Raw genomic sequence first — 18,306 nt, 5'->3', positions numbered from 1 at the left:
ATATACATAATTATACAAGTACAAAGTCACCTGCTAGAGTAAAAGACAAAGATAAAGACACACTTTGAAATATGTCAACTGATACATCAGATAACATAACTCATCTAGCGCATAACACTAACCACACTCTACTCTTCACCCACTAGCAAAACTTCTAAGAGAGTATCCTGCTCTACTCGTTCACTTGGGTTTTCGGAAAGGAGAAAACAAAAAAAGTCATAAGCTAAAGGCTCAGTGAATAGACCTTACCTTAAATCAGTGAAGCCAAACAAAAAGTAAATCAAGTATTGGATAATATGAATCAGAAAGGATCATCATACTATGAATGAACATATAAGCAAGTCTGCAATAATCCCAAATTTATAGTAAATGTCATGTTATAACTGACCAAGAACACAAACTCTTGACAACGTATAAATAACCTCTATGCCATACTATCATCGTATCATCTCAAATATAATACACATGATGCATGCAGACCATATCATGATGTCAAATATAATGGTATATAAATTATGATAATTACTCAATAATCATATGAAATTTTCAATATCACAATCATCACCGATATCTCGGTATAACACAATCATACTAAACCACTATGCATAGTCAATACCCGGTACCCAGTCTCAACATCATGTCTGAAGGCTTAGAGCATATTCTGCCACCCGCAAAGAATATCTCAAATATAACCATACCCCGCCACCCGCTAAGGTATCAACATCCATTTAGACTGGGCACCCTTCTAGCTAAAAAAAACCTCATGAGGATAACTCGCCACATATGTCCTAGCGAACAGCATGTGTCCGAATATCTGCTGCGCACATAGACTAACGACCTCGGATGTAAGACCAATAGGATCGCAACTATGTCGAGCGATCAATCATCTCTAGGCACACCCTAACCCTCATGCCCACTTAGGTATCCTCACGCTTTCTATTAACTATCCTATCAATCATATTTCATGCTTTCCTTTTTATTAATTAAAATTAACGTGACTAAAAGATAATTTCTTGTTGTAATCATGCACTCTTCATTTCTATATTTGTTTTGCTATTTATTAACCATAATTATATTATTTAATAGTGTATTTAAAACATAATTATCTGCCTATTATTCTCTTTGATAATTAAGAAAAATAAGAATTAAGTTACTACAAATAATTACACAAGAATATATGTACATAACCCTAATAATTACTATTACCTATCTAGGATTAATATAGTAATTTATGTTGCAGGTATTTTGCTAAACATGATATAATTAGATTTATTTACTAACTATGATATATTTAGATTTAATTCATATAAATTAAATAATTAATAACATAATCAAATATACTTTAAATAGTAATCAATAATATGCATATATATATATATATATAAACTATACATAGTGCTGGGCTCAGCCTACCACCTTAACATAGTAGGTGCTGGGCCGAGTCGAGCACCTCGCTGTAGGGTGCTACCCGAGAAAAGGAAAGAAGGGAAGGAGGAGGAGGAGTTGGAGGAGGAGGAGAAGAAGAAGAAGAGGAAGAAGAAAACGGGGAAGAGGGTTGAGCCGCAGGGGAGGGGTACAGCCGTTGGGGGCCACTCAGCGGTCGACCTCTTGTTGGCGGCTCAAACCTCCGGCAATCCCGAGAGGAAACCAAGGGAGAGAGAGGGGGGAAAGAGAGAGAGAAAGAGAGAGGCGAGAGAGAGGGAGGCTCACTAGTGGATAGAAGGGCTGACGGCGTCTCTTCTCAGCGGTCGGTGACTGCTAATGAACTAGAGGGAGAGAGATAAGGAGAGAGCTAGAGAAAGAAAGAGATCGAGAGAATGCGGGGGAAGAGAGAGAAAATTTATTAGAGAGAGAGAGAGATGGTCACACGACGGCGGCGGAGTGGCTGGGTCCCATCTCCATGCGTCACTACGGCATGGAGAAGAGTGGCTTGGTGGAGGTGCATGGCACCTCCACCACTGCCACGGCATGCATGCATGCTGGGCACGAGGTCAGCCACAACGTGGCTGATCGCGTTGTGCCCAACAAGTTCTTTTCCCCTACTTAGGTTATTATAATTTTGATGGTTTGTTGTGGCATGTGTGGGCCCTGTCAGATTATGTAGTTGTCCAATATGGTTATTGTGGACTTGCATTGTAACAACCTATTCTTAAAAAAAAAAATCTATTATGGGCACGACGTGGCCTACCACAGTGTGGCCGGCCTCATGCCCATGCAAATGGGTGTGGTATAGGGTTGCCACGCACCCCATAGCGCCGTTGCAGCCAACCCCCCACCGCCTCTCTCTCTCTCTCTTTTTATTTCTCTCCCCTCTCTCTCTCTTTTTATTTCTCTTCTCTTTCTCTCTCTTACGACCTTTCTCTCTCACTCTCCTCTCTCTCTTTCTCTCTCAAACTCTCTTTCTCTCTCTATCTCAATGTTACCACCGCCGAATTACCGTTGCTGCCGCTGTTGCCGCCGTCGCTGTGGTGGCCAAGATCCCGAACCCTTTATGTGAGGCCCTGTGGACCCTATTAGGACGAGTTATCCCTCAGTTGCTGGACGTGAGGGATACATGAGTTGTGTCTTCTGATCAAATGTGAGTAGTCTTATCCCCTAGACGCCTTTATTAAATTAGGATATATTTTATAATTATGTTTATGCATGTTTTGACCTCCAGCATGATTATATGAATCTAGAAATGAATTCAGTCAAACATATTTTATCATTCATTTGATTAGACTGATCTGGGATATGAGTATGCTGATGATATATAGAGATGGTTGGAAATGATTATATTGTTATGATATTATATCGAGATAATCTTTAGTATGAGTATGCATCTGATAGACTAGCATGAGTATGCATGTGATAGATGTATGATTCGAGATTGCATTGCATTATTTTCCTTTTGATTTCTTTACTATCTAAATTCCTAATATGTATGACTTGTTATAGTACTTGATATATGCACATGATCTATCATATAGAAAAAAAATACATAAATCTAATTGATAGAAAAGTTAATAGAAAAAGCATGAAGGTACCTAAGTAGGCGTTAGGGTTAAGGGTGTATGGGTTGATGATTATGATTGCTGATATGTGATATCTCATAGCCCACATCCAAGGTTAGTTGAGTCTATGCGCACAAACAATCGGACACATGTTGTTTGCGAGGGCATGTGTGTGGCGAGTTACCCTCATGTGATTTCTATTAACTGGTGGGGTACCCGATTTTGATGAATTTTTGATATACCCTTAGCATATGGTAGGGTATGATTATGACTGAGATAACCTTAGCGTATGGTAGGGTATGTTTTAAGCCTATGGGCAGGATGTTGAGATCAAGTAACGGGTGTTGACTGTGCATAGTGGTTTAGTATGATGATGACATTAATGACTGAGATGTTGAGAAATACATATGATTTCATTATCATCTGATTACTTAATTATCGAGTGATCAATATACATCATATATGGTTGTATTTGATATCATAGTATGGTCATAGTTGGCATGCATCATGTGTCATATTTGAGAGAGAGTTATGATGATAGTATGACATGGAGATTTATTTATATATTGTCGAGAATTATATACTTTGATAAGTTATGACATGATATTTTTTATTTCATTTATATATATTATTGAGAATACAATCATATACTCGTTCATGACATGATACTCCTATGTGATTCATATTATCTAGTACATGATTTAATATCTGTTTGGCATCACTGATTTGAGGTAAGGTCTATTCACTGAGCCTTTTGCTCATGACTCTATTTTTTTCTAACCTATCAGATGTGTGGTACATGATAGCGACTTGGTATATCTTGAGAAGATATTTTAGAACGATGATGAGATGAGTTATAGATGCGAAACGGTATAAATGATAGTTTATGTAGAAATTGAGTTATACTAGTATTTGATATTTGTACTCCTTTATATTAGACGATGATTTGTATAATATAGGTTGGATTATAGTGTATTCATGTATTAATGATTTTAGTTGTATCTTAATGGTTTGTCGTGGCTTGTGTGGGCCTTGCCGGATTGTATAACCGTCTAATATGATTGTTATGGGCTTGGATATTCATATATTAATAAGTTTATTTGGTTGATAGTATGATTGATCTCTAAGATGGATTATGTTGAGTACATGTATATCTATGCGTGACGGGGCTCGCTCAACCTATCGCTTGCACCGCATGTGACATGTGGGCGCGTGGGCATGCACGTGCCCGTGCCGGGCGAGGGCGTTACATGGATATTCATATGTTAATAGGCTTATTTGGTTAATAGTATAATTTATTTGGTGATGGATTATGTGAGCATAGATATGTTAGTAGGATTTTATTTGATGATATCATGATTATATAAGCACATGAGTATATTTGTGTGTGGCAACCCCGCCCGACCTATCGCATGCGCTGCATGTGCCGTGTGGGTGCGTCATTATGCATGTGCCATGCCGGCAGGGGTTTACAAAATGTATATAAGTATTAATTCAATCTATTCATATATTTTCGAGTCTTCTATAAGTACATTTGAGAGAGTACTATACTATTTTGATTCGATAAGACACTCAAATATTAGCTTTCTTTTATGTGCAAGATAATTGTTGTACCTAGAAGATCAATGTATGCTATTTTATAAGTAATCGGTGAAGAGTGAATTAATCTTAAAAGAGAGTCAAAAACTAGAGTCTGACACTTGTACAAAATATACCTTATATAATTTATAAATTTATTTAATTAATTAATTTTATTACTTTTATTAAATCAAATATTGTAACATTTTGAATCATATTATCGTTACCGATAATATAACAATCACGAACATGACTCCATAAGGAAAATTTCACTGTTGGAATTTTTGCCATAAAAAGAAAAAGATAAGGAATAAGATAAATGTGGAAAACTAAATATTAGTCGTTGCTTAATGTGATAAGGTGCTAGAAGTTTTGTTTAATATAATAATTTTTTTACATGGTAACATATTGTTAAGAAAATTAAGGACTTAATATTTTTACGGCATTTTAAGCAAAATTCAGAATTTTTTATAGCTCTTTTATTAAAAGAAATAAATGAATCAGAAAGGAACCCAGAGAAATACCAATTAAAAAACTCATAATAAATACCAGTACTACAACAAACGACAATACATTATTTTGAATAATAACTAAAAGCCACGGTGCATTTAATTTTAGGATCCAATAAGAGGGTATAAATTCTCTTGATATTACTAATCTCATATTATAATTTTAGTTTATTATTTAGTTTTACAAAACTATGTATGGAATAACTAAATAAAATTATATTATTATCCTTGATAAAAAAAGTTAATAACATCAATTACTATTTCAAACTATTGTTGATTATCTCAAACTTACATTATATCATTAAATATTTTTAAATTATATTATGTTAATTATCAAAATTAATCACATTTAATTCAAAATAATCATTATTAAAACCAAAAATAATACAAATAATAGAATAAATTAATATAAAAATATTTAATAAAAAAATAAATTATAAAATTTTTATTATAGCAATACTTTAAATAAATATAAAATACTAATAAAAATATAAAAATAAAAATCAAATTTAGTAATTAAGATTGTTATTTTGTTATTTATTTATCTAAATATATTATTTCTTATATAAGAGTAAAATAGTAATAAGTCCCTTCTCTCTCTCTACGTGGGGATATATATCATTCCATCCCTAGGTGGGATGCTTTGTCCACTCTTTGAGGGATATGGTATTCAATTCGAACCCTAATCATATTTATTAATTTCATTTTTATATCTCTTAAATAAAAACACCCCAAGGGCAAAGTGCTGCCAGCTAGGAAAAGGACGTTTTTTTTTTTTTGCAGAGTTTTTGAACAAACTAGGCCTATTTTGAACAAATTTAGTATCAAAAGGGTCTAAATATTGTTAAGCATTTTAACTGGAAGCGTTTTACGAAGTAAAATGCTGATCTAATCAGCTTTTTTTTTTGTTTTAAAAGAATGTTGAACATTTCAGCAATTCACTATAAAAAAAGGATACATATAAAGTTAAGTATTTTATTATTAAAAATAGAACACAACTATATAAGTAAAGATATGAAGGAAAAATTTATAACATTATAATTTTGTGCTCGATTATCGATTTTAGTTATAAAATATGTTGTTGTGAATATATCGAGGAGTTCTATAATTTGGAATAATGCAGTTATCTAAAGCCAACTATGCTCAGAATGACACACACACTAATACGATTCGGACTTCACCGACATCGTCTCGAGTTTGGATTTACCTTAGGATAAGATTGAGTTTAGGATAAGATTGAGTTTTAGGATAAGATTGAGTTTTAGGATAAGATTGTGTTTTAGGATAAGATTGAGTTGTTGGTTAGCCTATAAAAGTATGTGTAGGGCAACCAAAATTATTATTGATTATTGAGAATTGAGTTTGCCTTGCCTCCTTCGTCTTCTTCGCTCCCGTTCCCTCAATCTCCCCGGCGACGCCGCTTCTAATCTCCCTCGACAGGCCAATCACCCTAGTCCCTTAGGAGTGGCCCTCTTCTCCCCCTTCTTCCAATTTATCCATCGCTATCCCTAACCTTTCCATCATCCATAACCCTTCCACCATCACTTTTACACCGGTGCCACCCCATCAACACCGGCCCTCCACAATCCACCATTACCTAGGATTTCGTGCCTTCATCCACGGAATCCAAAAACAGAGTATCCTGACGTTCGTCCACTAAACGAACGATATTTCGAGATCCCCATCTCCGATTCGTCTCAAACTAGATCCGTTGGAAAGCTCTTTTCCGGGCCTACAACATATCAAAATTTCACAGCGATCCAACGGCGGGATATTTCGGGATCTGATCTCAAAGTTCCGTGCAAGATCGTATAAATCTTGAATCAGAGCCATAGCACCAAAAGAGGGTTCGTATCAATCTGGTATCAGAGCCTATAGCCGAGGAAGGATCGTAACAAGCTGGTATCAGAGCCTATAGCCGAGGAAGGATCGTAACACACACATAAAAAAAAGGGACTATAGCTCCTCTAAATTTATGTTGAAATTTTTTTTTCACTTCTTTCATATAAAATGGTCAACTTTTTAGTATTTTTTATACATAAAATATTGATGAGTTGAGCGTTTTATAAAATAAATATTTTAGCATTTTTCATCTAATATTGAAATGTTGAATTTATCAGTGGCTACAGTGCCTCTGACATATTTTGGTATTAAGTTTGAGGCGGTGCCTATTTGGATAAATAAAATATAAAAGAAGACTGGTTTGGTTAAAAAACCTTTTTTTGCATGGAGGTTTTACCGTTGCTTTTGGTTAGGTGAATGATTTCACAAGTGTACTTCTTACTCTGTTAAAAAAGAATTCAGACATAACCGATGTTAAAAATGAATTCAGACATAACCGAGTTTACTAAACCGGGTCGGATCCTTTAAACCTGGTAACCCAATAAATCACAATTATATATTTATATCATATCCATTATCTTGGCATGTGTCATGAGTGCAGTAAGTTATCTTTCTGCCTTATGACTCGATTACACTCGCAACCCCTCCATTTCTCCCCACCTTCGTTAGCCTCTCTACTTCCCCGATCTCGTCGTCTCCTTCCTCCAATCCATCTCTCTCACCCTATCAAGACCACAAATCTACTTCCCAATCTCAATCCTTTCTCGTATCCTTTTTCAATCCCTCTCCTTCAATCCCGGCCTTGTAGGGCTTTCGTAGGCGAAGCCGAGAAGCATGGCGGCCGTCAGTTTAAGGGAGAAGAGATGGGAGATGGAGGTGGGATTTGGGGGGATTACGAGGATTTGGGGGAAGAAGGGGAGGTCTTCAAGGAGACGTTGAAGCTCGTGGAGTGCGCAATGTTCGCGTCTGTTGCTGGGCTTGCCTACTTCTTGAGCAACTCCCTCGCCATTGAGGTCAGAATCTTTCACAAAGTTGGCGTTTTTTTTTTTTGTGTTTTTTTTTTGTTTTTTTTTTGTTTTTTTTGTTTTGTTTTTTTTTTTTGGTGGTGATATGAACTGAGCTTGCCGGGATTGGCTCGATCTTTGTATCCACTCCACTTTTAAAGGTTTACACCATAGAAATGACTAGTTGTGGGAAGAAGCTACAGATAGTTTTATGTTATGGTATTGAATTTTATTAACTTTCGAATGCAGTTTCAGTAGCTCCATTGGGAGATGAAAGAGCCCAGATAATTAATAAGTTGAATAAGGCCATGTATTTTTCAGTCTTGGTTCAATTGTTTTAACTTTGTTACTCATTTGTTCGGGAATTTGGATGATTCCAGATGAATGGTATCATACACACTTGGTTATCTGGCAAGAAGTTGTAAATGACTGAAATATTTAAAACATAGATGATGGATGCAACATATGACAATAAAGTTAATAGGCATGACTACCGTATACACTAACTAGTCTTTTTGGTTATACAAGTATCTCTAGTGCTGAACTAGGGGCCACTTATAGGAGCCATTTTCTTTAGTTCATGAGGATGAGATGATGAGGCTCTTTTCTAAAACATTTCCATCACAATCTGCTGCAAACTCATTGTATTGTTATATCGGTAGACAGAGATTGATTACTTTTATAAATCTCTTTGCTATAGAGAATACCATCCAGATAGGGTACAGTCTTTAGCTCATGAAGGCTCAAGTTAACAATGAATTTGCCTCAAATCTAACATGCTTGCTAGGTAAGACCGTAAGACATGCTTAATTTGTGTGCAAATGGCTGTTACTTTTCTAGTTGAACATTATGTCGACGTACTATTATATGTTCCATGAGTATGTGTGGCGATGTAAGCAAGCTTTTTAAAGTACCGGTTTCCTTGTTTTATCTATTTATGTATAAGATTCTTTGTTTGATTAATTTTTGTCACACTATAATCGTATATTCTTCCTGACCTTTGAAGCATGGATACAGATATTGATACGGATTAGACAGGATACAAGTATGCTGATATGGAAAATCTTGAAAAATAAGGATATGATATGTTTAGGATACATAGCTCATACATGTATATATTTAGGTCTACCCATATATATATTAGTACACTTGTGTACTTCCATTTTTATTTGAAAAATTATATATTATATATTAGTGCAGCTTGTGGATACATCTAATTTAAACATTAAGAGAAGTACCATTCATAAAAAAAGGCCTAGTATAATATATAGTATATTACTGACTAAGATGTAAGATAAACAAGTAATTCCGATCTATAGATCGTAAGAAATTGACAATTGTAAACATGCCTCAATGTTTATCACAAAGAAAACCTTTTATATCTAACAAAAAAGGAAGGGTAATATCCTCTTTCACTTTTACTCATATTGATTCGAATCTCGGAAGTATCCAGATTCATCTAAGAAGTATCTGGGAAGTATCCGCAGCACTAATTTTCTTTAGAAATTCAGATACTTTAAGAAAGGATATAATACTTAGATGAAAATATTTGACCTGTATCATATCCTATACAATATCCAAAGTGGATATGCTAAGATGATGAAAGTGTCCATGATTCGTAGCTTCTAACTAGTAATTGATTGTTGATAGTTGATACCTACATGTAGAAGACTCTCACCTTAAGAATTCCCTTATTAAAGCATGTAAATTTTGTGATAAGGAAAAAATTGTTGTACAAGCAAATGTTTTAATTGTTTGCATATCTCCTTTAAATATACCTTGTATTCCCCTACTATTTAAGTATTTATTTTTCTTAATCAAATTAGAAAGGGAATTGCCAAAGATAATTACTTTAAATCATACAATCATATGATATATTAATTTTATGTTATAAGAAACAAATGGTTGTTAAATAACTCAAATAGATATTAGAATATGAACTAAAATTATACTTATTTAGCATGAATGTGAAAGCACAACAAGAACACAATCACAGAAAATTGGAGGAGGGTTGATTTGCCCAGGTGATTGATCCTGTAGGAACCAATGAAAAGCCAGGATAGAGCATCGAAGTAGGCCCAAGCCAAGATTAGCACTCTCAGGCCTTGATGAGGAGTAGCCCAAAGTCAGCCTCATTCCTTCCTTTTGAATAGTGATGCAAAGCATCTTTGCTTCCTTTGGTTAGGGTATAGGCCGTTTCGAGCAAGCTCATGGCAACACGAGAGCACACTATAGAAAGCTGCATGTGCGAGTTATGACAAGCTCTACTTGACTGGGTGGATATTTGACTAGAAGATAACTTCGATTTGCCCGGCCAATTATAATAATTTCACAAGTAATAGGAATTGGAAGAATGATTCCTATTCAGGTAAGATTCATCTGAATTGAAATGAATAAACTACCGAATTAAAAATAGTAATTCAAAATAGAGTAAAATATATGAATAACAATTGTCAATTTTGAGAACCATGTTATACTAGAAACGAATCAGCTAGCTAAGGGAGTGACAAAGAAATAGAGAAACTCTAAGCTAGTGGATTCGAGGTATTACAAGATAAACAAGAATATAAAGATGAATAGAGCAATTGGCTATCAATCAAGATTAGCAGGATGATTTGCCAAGACTAGTAGTATGATTGATTGTTTATCAAGGTTAACAAGATATTTGATCATGACTAGCTAAGAAATTATGGAAGGATTGTCTGCATGATGTCTAATCAAGGAATCTTCAAACTGTTCAATAGGGTCTTTCCTTGTACCCAACACATATATAGGAGTGTCCAACTAAACGAGTAGCTCGAGCTCAGCTTAGGCTTAGCTCGGGCTCGGTTTGGTTTGAGCTGAGCCGAGCTTGAGCTAGAGCCAACTCGCTTAGCCTCGGTTCGATAGGCTCGGCTCGATAGGCTCGGCTTAAATATAATATTTATTAACCTTGTATATGTATTAATATATATTATATGTAAATGTATTTATAACCATTAGATCTTTGATCCAATGGCTATTGGCTACTATTATCCTATCTCTATCTAACTCTAATCCTAAATCTCTCCAACAAACACAACCTCCTCTTTCTTCTACTACTCTTCCATCAGCCTTATCCAACGGCCTTGGCGTCGGAATCCTCATCTTCCTCCTTCACCTCTTTATTCGGCCTCCTTGTCCTTCATCAGCAAGTCGTTGCTGCCTCCTCCTTTTTTGGCTCAAGTTGAGCTGAGTCGAGCCTAAACATCAAAGTAAGGTTTAAAATTAATTTCAGGCCGAGCTTAAGCTAGAGCTGGCTCGCTTAGGCTTGGCCCGTTTACACCCCAATGCCTATATAAGAAAAATTTATAAATTTATTTTATATTATTATGAATCAGTGTATTATTTACTAATTATATTTATATATAAAATATATCCTTATATCTTATATTCTATATTTTATAAAGTTAATATCTTTTATTATCTTATATATCTTATACTATCCTATATATAGCTAATACTGCTTAACTTATGTAATATTACATTATTTTATATAAATTAATAGTCAATAATACTTATCATATCATAAGATCTTTCTAATGGATACAAATATTAAATCGAGGCACCCATTCTATGACAGATTTCAACTTACCTCTACTTTTGTGCCTTTAGTAGGCCTAGTATTTCCAGTAATTGTAGTGGCTTCTTTCTCTCTTCATGTCCAAAACAATAAGATTGTCTAGATTTGATGGGACCAAATCTAATCAATTTATTTCAACATTAAATCATAATACGGGTATTTATTTAGTGTAATATGGTATAATATGTGAGTCTTTCCACACAAAAAATGAAAGAACAGTTATGCATCTGTGGATACATGATATTTGCATAAATGCATGTATATGCAAGGTATTATCCATGGCTATTATGTGTGTGTGACAGTTGGAAGCCTCGAACTAGAGTTTAGAGCATTAATACGCCTTTATTGCTCTAGCTTTGGCATTCTTTTGAACATAGATTTTCTTTTCTTGGAACCACTACTCTGATTAATGAGGTTGACACAAGAAGAAGACATGGTTCATGCACTCCCTTATAATTTAACTAGTGATACACAGTTGAAGTAGTATTACACTATTACTCATGAGAGTACTTTACGAAATGTTGCATAGATGTTCATATGTATCATGTAATAGTGAGAAGTTATGACACAAGGAGTCTTCATCAAGAATAAGAACCCTAGGCTTTGTTTGCTTTGAGTTTAGAAACCCTCTTAAACTGGTTTAGGGACTCTTAAACTGGTTTAGTAACCAAAGATCTTTTTATCTTTTTTATTTTTAATTAAGTTTACTCTCTAAAAAATCAAGACTAAAAAATAAAACTAACTAATTGAGCTCGAAGCTTAGCCTCCAACCAAACAAGGCCCTATAAAGCGCAGGAGGAATATGTAGAAAGTAGAAACTCAGTAGTAGGTTTTTGCACTATCTGTATATTATTCATTATATTATGCTTTGTCACCTTCAAAGCTATGTTCTCTAAAATTCTACAATAAGAGGCCCTAATGATCTTGTGCTTCAATATGATTTGGCATATTCTTGTTACTATGTGATATAGTCGTTAATGATTTCCTTACAGATATTTTATATAATATTTTCTTTAGGTATTCCTTACAGATATTTTTATATAATATTTCCTTTAGGTATTATGTCCACTTTGACATGATCATTTTCTATGTACTTCTTTTTATTTTTAAGTTTTATAATTTTGATTCTTGCACCAACATTGCCTTATCTACTGGATGAGTTAGTACTTAAGTCTAGTGAAGAAGTAAGGGTCTTCCAAACATTTATCTGTGAAAAAGCTGTAAATTATATCCATGTCCTAGTTACAACTTACAACATGTATTATGTCTAAATATTATTTTTGATAATATTTCTATCTGATGTTGAATCAGATGTATCTGTTTTACATGCTGCCTGCCTCTAAATGCTTTCATGCTTTTTAGTATAATGAGTGTGGTACTTATATACTTTGTAACTTTCTTGTGGCGCTGGCCGCTGAATATCATCTTAAAATTATTTTGTTGGTCATCTAACATGTATTGATTTTCTGAGTTAGTGTTCCTATTTTCAGGCATTCACACAGAATAATTAGGCAGTATTTTGTTAAATCATTTATATTCATAAACTTAACTTTTGTGTTTACAGAATTACTTTGGTTGTTTCTTCGCGTTGCCAATAGTGATCTCTTCAATGAGATGGGGACTTGCAGCAGGCAGGAAAACCATGGTCAGTCACCATCAAGACTTTCGTCTGGGCATACTCTTTGATGTAATTTTCCTCTCCGTGCTCTAGCGGTGGTTGTTCTTAAAGATTATTTGTTTCCTTTATCATTTCTAGGTGGCCACTGCTATTCTACTACTCACATTGTCAGGTCCAGTAAAGGCATCAACATATTTGGTAAGTTTTATTCAGGTTCCGTACTTCTACCTTTTTTCTTCATTCATTGATCAACATATTTGGTAAGTTTTATTCAGGTTCTGTACTTCTACCTTTTTTCTTCATTCATTGATTTCTTCAGTCTGTCTTTATCTTGTATACTTAATATCAATCCATTATACTGTCTATACAGTAATATACAGTAACTAACAAAAGGTTTTCCATCTTTAAGCAACTGTCTTCTTGTGATTTCAAGAAGCTAAGGCACTTTCATTCAGATGATTAAACAGTTTAAAAAGCATTTGTGGAGAATGAATGCAACTGAGATGAGAAAGATGAAATGGTCAAGTAGTGTCAGCATTAAAAGATACAGAAAAAAACAAGAAGATTCTACTTATACCAAGTGGTTTATCTAATGTAGGATCGAACTGAAGATAACAGGTTAAGATAATTAGCATGCTCCTGATAGAGGTGACAAAATGCAAAGCAAGAGAAGAGAGACTACAATAGATAAACTAAATGGTACAAGGCCTTTAATCTCATGGAGAGCATTGCTATAATAGAGTCGAATGCTGCGGTGTCTCAAATTTTGTGCTTTTGGAACTAGAGAAGTGGAAGCTCTAAACAAGGAATATTTGTATGAAAGCTGCTTAAAATTTAAATAAACTCAGCTTTGTGTGCTTTTTGCCTTGCCACTTAGAGAATGTTAATTACATGTATCACTCACAATTGAGAATAACGCATATGACCATCAATATGCATATTTCACATTATGAGATAGTATATGGATACATTTTACTTCTCAAGGTGCATATTGACTTCTCATTTTCAAAAGGGCACTTTGAAGGCTCATAGGTGCATCCTTAGGAATTAGCTAACAAACCTGACAACTTTTATTCTTAAGAATTAGCTAACAAACTCATCAACTTTTATGTACTTTCCTAGTTTACGTGCACCAAAATAACTGTCATAAACTTGTCAGGTCCATCAACTAGTTAACCCCATATAGCGGGCAGGGCATGTTGAGTACAGTGCTATCAACTTTTGTTGATTCAACTTGCCTACACAAAACCCAATAGTAAAAAAAAAAAAAATCATTATATACAGTTTTAAAAAAACTGTCATAGTTGTAGCGTTTTTTTTAAATGTGTGGTCAACTAACATACTCTTTAAGACAATTATTTGCAGATGTTTTTGCAATTTAATTGCATTTAATTTTTTTATTTGTAATAATGTATTTTAGTGTGCATCGCAAATATAAATTGCATAAATTCCATTATAACAAAATACATCAACTATAAAAAATGTATGCACTCAACATTATATGCTAAATCAAAAAATCAAATGCAATTTAATTGCAAAAGCTCCTAGTTATTTAGAAACATGCAAAAGGGCTTTTGCAATTTAATTGTGTTTGTTTTTTTTTATTTGCAACAATGGACTCTAAAGCGCACCGTATATGTAAATTGTGTGCGCTCCATTATAAGAAAATATGCATCGACTATAGAAAATATTTACATTTAGTTTTATATGCTAAATTAAAAAACCAAATGCAATTAAATTACAAAAACACCTAGTTATTTGCCTCTACATGCAAGGGGGGCTTTTGTAATTTAATTATATTTGATTTTTCAATTGTAAACTCTAGAATGTATCACATATGAAAATTATGTGTACTTCGTTATAACAAAATGTGTATTAACTATAAAAAATATATACACTTAGTTTTATATGCTAAATTAAAAATCAAATGTGGTTAAATTGCAAAAGGATCCCATGCAAGGGTTCTGGCAAATATTGCCTCCATAATACTAAAAGATGAATCCCAAGTGTTCATGCACTGACATATCACATGAGAACTTATTAGATAACCTTCACAAGACTATCACAAGCTACAAGCACATGATAACTCAAATTTTCCAAAATCCCAGTGGGTTTTCTTAGAAAACACAATTATCTAATTATTACGCTCAAGCTAAATCCGAATATAGGTACAAACTCTCGTAGGTCTACTATTCAGATGTCCACCTTATTTGGATATAGGTACTAGTCTCGCAGGTCTAAGATCTAGATAGCTAAATCCAACTTAATTAGGGCTAACTTTCCAGTGTTTGGAATAATTTCAATTTGGCAAACTAAGCCTAAGCCAATTAGGATTTATCAACAATTGGAAAGAGTTTCCAGTCGATTTACTATTCAATGGTAATTTAATCATGCTTATTTAAGAATAAAATTAGGATCATAAATTAAATTATATATTATTGAAATACTCACATAATTACAACTCACATTAAGTATGGGTAGCTATGTTTAGCATATACCCATAAACACAATAGGAAAAACTGGGGATTATTAGCTGCACACCATGTTGGCATTTCCACTAATTCCTAACACCCAAAGTCTAGTCCAATTTGGCCGTGTACCTCCCGTGACCTTAACTCTTGCACTAATATTTATCCTTTGTGAATAGCAAGATATCCTTTGTGGTTATTGCTAAATGCCAAATCAATACAAAATTTTCTTTTGAAAAATGCACCGAGTACATGTTGGATTAAATATTTGATAGAAGATTTGACACCTATAAATAATGCATGCACCTTGGGATCTGAAAAATCTCATCCCGAGGTGAAAATAGTTGAGAAAACTTACTCTCTCCATGTTGGAATGATTTTTTATGATCCCAAGACCCAAACATTGGCTAGAAATCCTGAAGGTTCGACAAAAAGGTTGTACTCTTCTCTATGTATAGCATTACGTATCACTTCTGGGGAGTATTTCTTTTGGAATGAAACCCAAATTGTCTGAAAGAATGGCCCCAACAGATGGAGAATGTGGTTTTTATTCAAGAAAAACAGAAGTTACCAATCTTGACATTTCGTGAATCTGGTCTACCTTATAAGCAGTACTCCTTTTTAACTCCTAAATTTTCTTTTAATTTACTGGTCTCTCAATTAGAAACTTTTGGATTAACCAAGTAGTTTGCTACTGTTTTCCTTTGTTCATCTGTATAACCGAAACTCAGTTGTTATTTGTACATCCACTAGAAAGTATGTGATACTGCAAGTCAACTTTTTGTTTGAACTTTAACATAATTTTCTTATCTAGAAATTCTCTTGTAGGATAATGTGGTTTTATTATTGTTGGCCACTGCTAACTCAATTCAGCCTTATTCAAACAAAACCATGTTTCTCATGTAATGGCAAGAATTTGTACTGTAACATGCTGTTATTTAGCTTTTATCTGATGTAACTTTAAGTGCAGAAATTGTCATCTTATTAGGTCTCCAATAATTTGTTATCTGCCTTATTTTCCAATTCTGGAAGATGCTCAATAGGTACCTTACTCATGCCTCTGCTATTATCTTTCTGTAGCTAATGCATGGAGTAGTTGGTCTAGCTATGGGTTCTCTATGGAGGTGAGATATATGAAAGTGAAGGACTCTTCTTTCTGATGATTAGCTTCAGTTCTTTATGTAATATTTTGTCTGCCCATCCTCAACTCCTGTTAGATTTAATGCCTTATAATGGTTTTTATGTAGTAGTTGACCAAGATAAATTCCATTTCATTATGTTTTCAGGCTGGGCACAAATTGGGCTACTTCAATCATCCTCTGCACAATTGTAATGCTATTAGCCTATTTATACTTACAAATCTCTTTTAACTTAATCTATTAGTTGTTATTGAATATTAATCTCTAGGCATGGGCTTAATATGCAGGTTCGCGCCATGGGAGCTGTCGGATATGTGCTCTTATCCTCCTTCTTAATAAGAGAAAATATACTTGCGTTGGTATGCCCTAGAACATATATATCAAGCTCATATTTTATATTTTTCATACACTAACTTACTGTGCAACTGCAGATTACCATTAACATTCATGCTTCTCTAACATATATCCTTACGGGAATAGGAGTCAATACTGTTCCCTCAATGTACGCCATATACACTATATTTGGAAGTCTGGTAACTTTCGGAACAATCAGACCTTCTAGTTTCTTACCAAAATTCTGTATGATCTTGTGCATCAATTTGATTATTTTCTTATTTTTCGCAGCTTCTACTCAATTGTGGATTCTTTGTTTTCTTACTGCACATACTATATGCAGTATTCCTTACTAAACTTGGAATGAGGACTTCTTTGAAGCTCCCGAAATGGATGGAGAGGGCCATCTGATTCATTCTACCTTTTTTCCTTACAGATCATGGGCATGTTTGCCTCATGAGCAATCATAACTGACATTCTATTCTTACTGGAAAAGATGTAAAGAGGAATTTCACAAACAACTTTTGAGATTGCTTACAGTTTCTTTATGGAATCAAAGTAAATATGTGTTCATGTCATTCTTCTATGTAGGTATATATGCAAAGATTGTTCTCCTATATCCGAAGCTAAACCAGGGAAATATGACACACATCGCTACACGGGTTCCACTAAGGAAAAATGAGTTGGGAACAACTGGTGGGAAGCCTGTGATGATGGTTTACTTCTCCATTTGTACCGTTTGACCCCTTTCTAATCTAATTTTTTGATATTATACTGTTATGTTTTTCATTTAAATTTAATGGAAAATGTACCCAAAAGATGAACTCTTGATGGGTTTCTTCGACTAGATGGACTTTAGAATGTCAAAATTAACGTTGTCTTCTATTACTAACCATTTCTTATTCATAAGCTTGCAAGATGTCATTTCTCCTGTCCTTCGGTGTGAGGCCAAGTCTCAAATTTGGGGGCAAAGTGATACGATAAATATAGATTGTCTATTACTGAGTATGGATTATTCAAATTTTTGTTCATTAGTAATTACGTAACAAATAAATTTATTAGTATATTGCATATCCTCAAACTTTCTCGTTCTTATAATCCTCAAAATTTATATATAGTTAAATTTATTTATTTTTCAAATCTTTCTAAAATTTTCATTTTATTTGTTTTTAATTTGTATTTAAATCTATTTCAGATTTAGTTTGTATTCAAATTCGTGTA

The 18,306-nt window shown here is 34.0% G+C and overlaps 1 protein-coding gene across 2 annotated transcripts; it reads left to right on the top strand.

Annotated features, from left to right (window-relative positions):
- The first annotated feature begins 6,479 nt into the window (after positions 1 to 6,479).
- On the top strand, positions 6,480 to 17,999 carry LOC140767706 (uncharacterized). 2 transcript variants are annotated; one of them, XR_012105611.1, is made up of 9 exons: positions 6,480 to 7,935; positions 13,092 to 13,172; positions 13,284 to 13,343; positions 16,694 to 16,737; positions 16,900 to 16,942; positions 17,040 to 17,111; positions 17,184 to 17,285; positions 17,377 to 17,583; positions 17,677 to 17,999. XR_012105611.1 is itself a non-coding variant. In XM_073107706.1 (8 exons), exons 1-8 carry the CDS (start codon positions 7,507 to 7,509, stop codon positions 17,494 to 17,496), a joined length of 951 nt encoding a protein of 316 aa, XP_072963807.1. In that variant the 5' UTR covers positions 6,480 to 7,506; the 3' UTR covers positions 17,497 to 17,658. The 2 variants fall into 2 exon arrangements, 1 of the variants encoding a protein (XP_072963807.1); XM_073107706.1 differs by lacking the exon at positions 17,677 to 17,999 and having other exon boundaries at positions 17,377 to 17,658.
- Positions 18,000 to 18,306: the final 307 nt, after the last annotated feature.

Source organism: Typha angustifolia, chromosome 9, assembly GCF_048772165.1.
Source record: "Typha angustifolia cultivar Huaian chromosome 9, ASM4877216v1, whole genome shotgun sequence".
Classification (NCBI taxonomy): Eukaryota; Viridiplantae; Streptophyta; class Magnoliopsida; order Poales; family Typhaceae; genus Typha; species Typha angustifolia.
The sequence above is the reverse complement of the archived record's forward strand: the minus strand, read 5'-3'. Positions and strand labels throughout refer to the sequence as shown.

Excerpts from the sequence above, each read along its gene's own strand:
- LOC140767706 (XM_073107706.1), top strand. The coding sequence starts at position 7,507 with ATGTGTCATGAGTGCAGTAAGTTATCTTTCTGCCTTATGACTCGATTA. Across the intron at positions 7,936-13,091 it reads GCAACTCCCTCGCCATTGAG|AATTACTTTGGTTGTTTCTT; the intron begins GTCAGAATCTTT and ends TTGTGTTTACAG. Across the intron at positions 13,173-13,283 it reads CAGCAGGCAGGAAAACCATG|GTGGCCACTGCTATTCTACT; the intron begins GTCAGTCACCAT and ends TATCATTTCTAG.